The sequence below is a fragment of the Aulonocara sp. 'chitande type north' Nkhata Bay genome, linkage group LG23 (genome assembly GCF_057382095.1).
Source record: "Aulonocara sp. 'chitande type north' Nkhata Bay isolate Kocher_YH1m ecotype deep benthic linkage group LG23, A_spYH_male_GT1.1, whole genome shotgun sequence".
Taxonomy (NCBI): domain Eukaryota; kingdom Metazoa; phylum Chordata; class Actinopteri; order Cichliformes; family Cichlidae; genus Aulonocara; species Aulonocara sp. 'chitande type north' Nkhata Bay.
The window spans coordinates 47,466,233-47,469,841 of record NC_141365.1 but is presented as its reverse complement, the minus strand read 5'-3'; the positions used below and the strand labels follow the sequence as shown (position 1 = coordinate 47,469,841).

Below are 3,609 nucleotides of genomic sequence, written 5' to 3'. Positions count from 1 at the left end.
ACTAGTGTGTCCCCCTGATCTGATCTGCATGTGATGCAAGTATGTGTCATTTTGTCAACAGAGTTACATCTTGACAGAGGAATGTTAGGTTTTGACAGCAGAGTTTCAGTTTGGCACAGATGTGAATGGTATATTTTGATGTGTCATGTTTACTTGTGTTTAGAGTTTTGGCACAATGAGCGACGTTTTGCAAAATGTGTTCAAGCAACGGGCAAAAACTGTAACATGTTTTTCACCAAAGATTTCAGCAATTATAAAAATTCAACTCAAGCTATTCAGCTATTAGCATTCACACTGCATTTTCTACAGGAAGTACATTTTATATACCAGTTTCAGTTCAAAGTGCATTAAAAATAATAAATAATTATTAAAAATAATACCATCAATATGTTACTGCACTACACTTACTGGACTTGTGGAAGTATTTTGAGAACCATAAGAGATTCTTACAAATGTTTGAAAGAAAAAAAATCTTTAACATAGCTGGAGACTCGTGTAGAAATATGAATGAGTTTATAAAGTTTCTGTCATGGTGTGCTGTGACAGGCAGGTAGTAGGACCCAAACACAGGACTCTTACGTGGAATGAAACTTGAATCGTCAGCTTTTATTGCTGGAAACTCAGGTGGACTCAAGAAACTACAAACTAAGAAACAAGAACTAGGAAAACAAATCAGGAACTATGAACAAGAATCAAGTAAAGAACACGGAGGAGAAAAAACACCCAGCCCACTGAAAACTAAAGAAACCCCCAAAAACATGAAGAACAATCATTAAGGAACATATTTACATATTTAGAGTTACTGCAACACCAACACTGGGTCACAGCTTCAGTGTCAGTCGGTGACTTTTGGTCTGCAACAGCAGCAGAACAGACTTCTCAGTCTTTTGAAGAAGCCCTTTTTCTTCTTCTTGCTCTGACGGTCTTCGGACTTCATGCTGGCTTCAGGTTCTGGAAAAGGTTCCTCAAAGGGAACATCAGGAACCGGCCCAATTTCAGAACAAGATCCGTTGATCATATGATCTTCACCTTCAACACAGGATTTGGACTCGCCATAGGGTTCCTCACAGGGAGCGTCGGGCTCTGCAACACTTTCTGACAGAGCTCCTTCGATCGTAAGGTCTCGAGTACTCAGACTGGATGCCCTTTCAGAAAGAAGTTCCTCACAGGGAACGTCGAGCTCTGGAACACTTTCTGACAGAGCTCCTTCGATCGTAAGGTCTCGAGTACTCAGACTGGATGCCCTTTCAGAAAGAAGTTCCTCACAGGGAGCGTCGGGCTCTGCAACACTTTCTGACAGAGCTCCTTCGATCGTAAGGTCTCGAGTACTCAGACTGGATGCCCTTTCAGAAAGAAGTTCCTCACAGGGAACGTCGGGCTCTGCAACACTTTCTGACAGAGCTCCTTCGATCGTAAGGTCTCGAGTACTCAGACTGGATGCCCTTTCAGAAAGAAGTTCCTCACAGGGAGCGTCGGGCTCTGCAACACTTTCTGACAGAGCTTCTTCGGCTGGTGGAACATTTGCCACTGAAAGGCCGTCAGAGGAGCGCTCACCATTTGTGCTCTTCACATCAGGACTTGAAGGGGGCTCAAAGATTTCACATATCCGGATCCTTGCTACATCAGCAATGGTCTTCAGCAACAGGGGTGCAAAGTTTGCAACTTGGATAGACAGAATTTCTTCAGGAAATTTCTGTCTAATCTCCGTCAGGATGCTGTCGACCAGATCGTCTCGGATAGAGCGGGTGAAGACGGCCTGTGTTTCCATCGCCGTGAGGCTCTTGGAGACACGATCTAAAGTGGCCTTGGTGACACTGGTGGAGAGGATACTTAGACTCTGGGAGGCCATGTTTAGGAGGGGACGAGGAGGAAGCTCCCAGAAGCCCTGGAGAACGCGGGGAACTACCTCGACCACTACCTCCTGTGCGGTGAGCAGTTTGCTGTTAGGCTGTTCCTGCTGCTTCTTTTTCAGGATTTCAACGTAATCCTTCACCGCGCTGAGGAGTTTAGGTGCTCTGTAGAAAAACATGATAAGAGTTATCTGTTAAACATATTCAAAGCATCATTTAAATATTGAAACACTGTAGCTGGACTGTTAACCCTGTAACCACCTTTGTATCATACATGAGTTTCTGAGACCTCGATCTCATCAACATGATCAATACTTGCTATAATTTCTAAATGTTGTGGACAAAACTCTTTTTTAGTCTAAAGTTAACATTGTCGTTAACACAAAGTTGCCAAAAACACCCAGTGTATCAAATGTGATACAAAAAATAAATACACAATAAAAGTAAATCATACACAACATGACATAGCAAAGAACTCATGTGTGGCTTTTGTTTAAAGGGTTGATAAACATCTCAGTTCCAAAGAATCTGAATTTTCTGGCTGTTTTTTGATGGGTTGGGTCTTACAGGGTTAATAACTGTATGTTACATGTGACTCACTGAAATTTAGGAGGTACGGCCTCTGGGAACTGAAGAAGCAACCTGGCTTCAAATTCAACGTCCCTCATTTTATTGCTGACGTTCACCGCCCACACCTGAAACAGAAAACACATTTACAGTGCGCTTATGTGTAAAGGTTATGTGCACGTAATGAAAAAAAAGTCTTGTGGGTTTTCTCGTCTTACCAGCCTTAGAAGAGGTTTGGCTTCCTCTTCGTCAAAATCCTCTAACTCAAACTCCCACAGCCTTCAAAAGAAAGCAAAGCAGAGGTTTTCTCTCAGCACTTACACGTCATCACAAACAGACTTTCAGGTGTGACAGTAACTCACTGCTCTCTGAGCGTCTCCCTGCTCTTCTCCACCAAAAGATCTCTCAGATCTTCAGCAGTGAGGTTCGGTGGAATTAGATCTTCCTGCTGAAGTCTGAGAAACTCCGTCATTATCGCAACCTAAAAGTAAAGGAGACATTTAATCACCACCACTCTCAGGTCCTCAGAAATGACCTGATATTTTCTGTCAGCTTTGGTTTGCATGAATCTGGGTCTAACCTGAGCTTTGTAGCCCGGAAGATACCAGCAGATCTTTACAGCTGTTTCATAAATCTGTGTGTTGAACAACACCTGTCAAAGAAATAGCAATTTAGTCATTGTTACTTAAAATGATTCTCAGTTTGTCAACTTTTAAAACGACATCAAATTCTTCAAATTACTGAAATGCAGTAAAAGCAAAAGCGTCACATACCCTGATAGGCTTATAGATTCCTTGACTCTTTTCCATTTAAACGTGTTCAAATCAAAGTCAGGAAGAAAAACGTCAACTGCTCTCCAACGATGGCGTACGGGGGATCTGGACCTGAAAATGCTCTCAGCTCGGTGGTCTCGCACAGATGAGCTCTTTTGACAGTCTGATGTTTATTTATGAATGCAGAATTTCTTGAGCAGTCACCATGGAAACTTGATGCAGCTTCATGTTGTTAAATTAAAAGTAAACACTGTGTATTTTGCACCACACTCCACTAAACTTATCATATAAGTAAATAAAGTGTGGGTTAGGTCCCTCCTGTGGAAAGAGCCACACAAACCGATGGATCAGAAAAGACAAAGTCAGCTCCAGCATGCCTTTTCATATTATGTGCCTGCTTATCTCCATTTCTTTACAGT

At 42.3% G+C, this 3,609-nt stretch overlaps 1 protein-coding gene across 1 annotated transcript; it reads right to left on the bottom strand.

Annotated features, from left to right (window-relative positions):
• Positions 1-617: 617 nt before the first annotated feature.
• Positions 618-3,400, bottom strand: LOC147302842 (uncharacterized). Its single transcript, XM_086283209.1, has 6 exons — positions 3,191-3,400; positions 2,998-3,069; positions 2,780-2,898; positions 2,636-2,696; positions 2,451-2,545; positions 618-2,015 (listed from the first exon to the last, which is right to left on the bottom strand). Exons 1-6 carry the CDS (start codon positions 3,224-3,226, stop codon positions 836-838), a joined length of 1,563 nt encoding a protein of 520 aa, XP_086139335.1. The 5' UTR covers positions 3,227-3,400; the 3' UTR covers positions 618-835.
• Between the last annotated feature and the right edge of the window lie 209 nt (positions 3,401-3,609).

Excerpts from the sequence above, each read along its gene's own strand:
- LOC147302842 (XM_086283209.1), bottom strand. The coding sequence starts at position 3,226 with ATGGAAAAGAGTCAAGGAATCTATAAGCCTATCAGG. Across the intron at positions 3,070-3,190 it reads GAATCTATAAGCCTATCAGG|GTGTTGTTCAACACACAGAT; the intron begins GTATGTGACGCT and ends TTTCTTTGACAG. Across the intron at positions 2,697-2,779 it reads AGGGAGACGCTCAGAGAGCA|GCTGTGGGAGTTTGAGTTAG; the intron begins GTGAGTTACTGT and ends TTTCTTTTGAAG.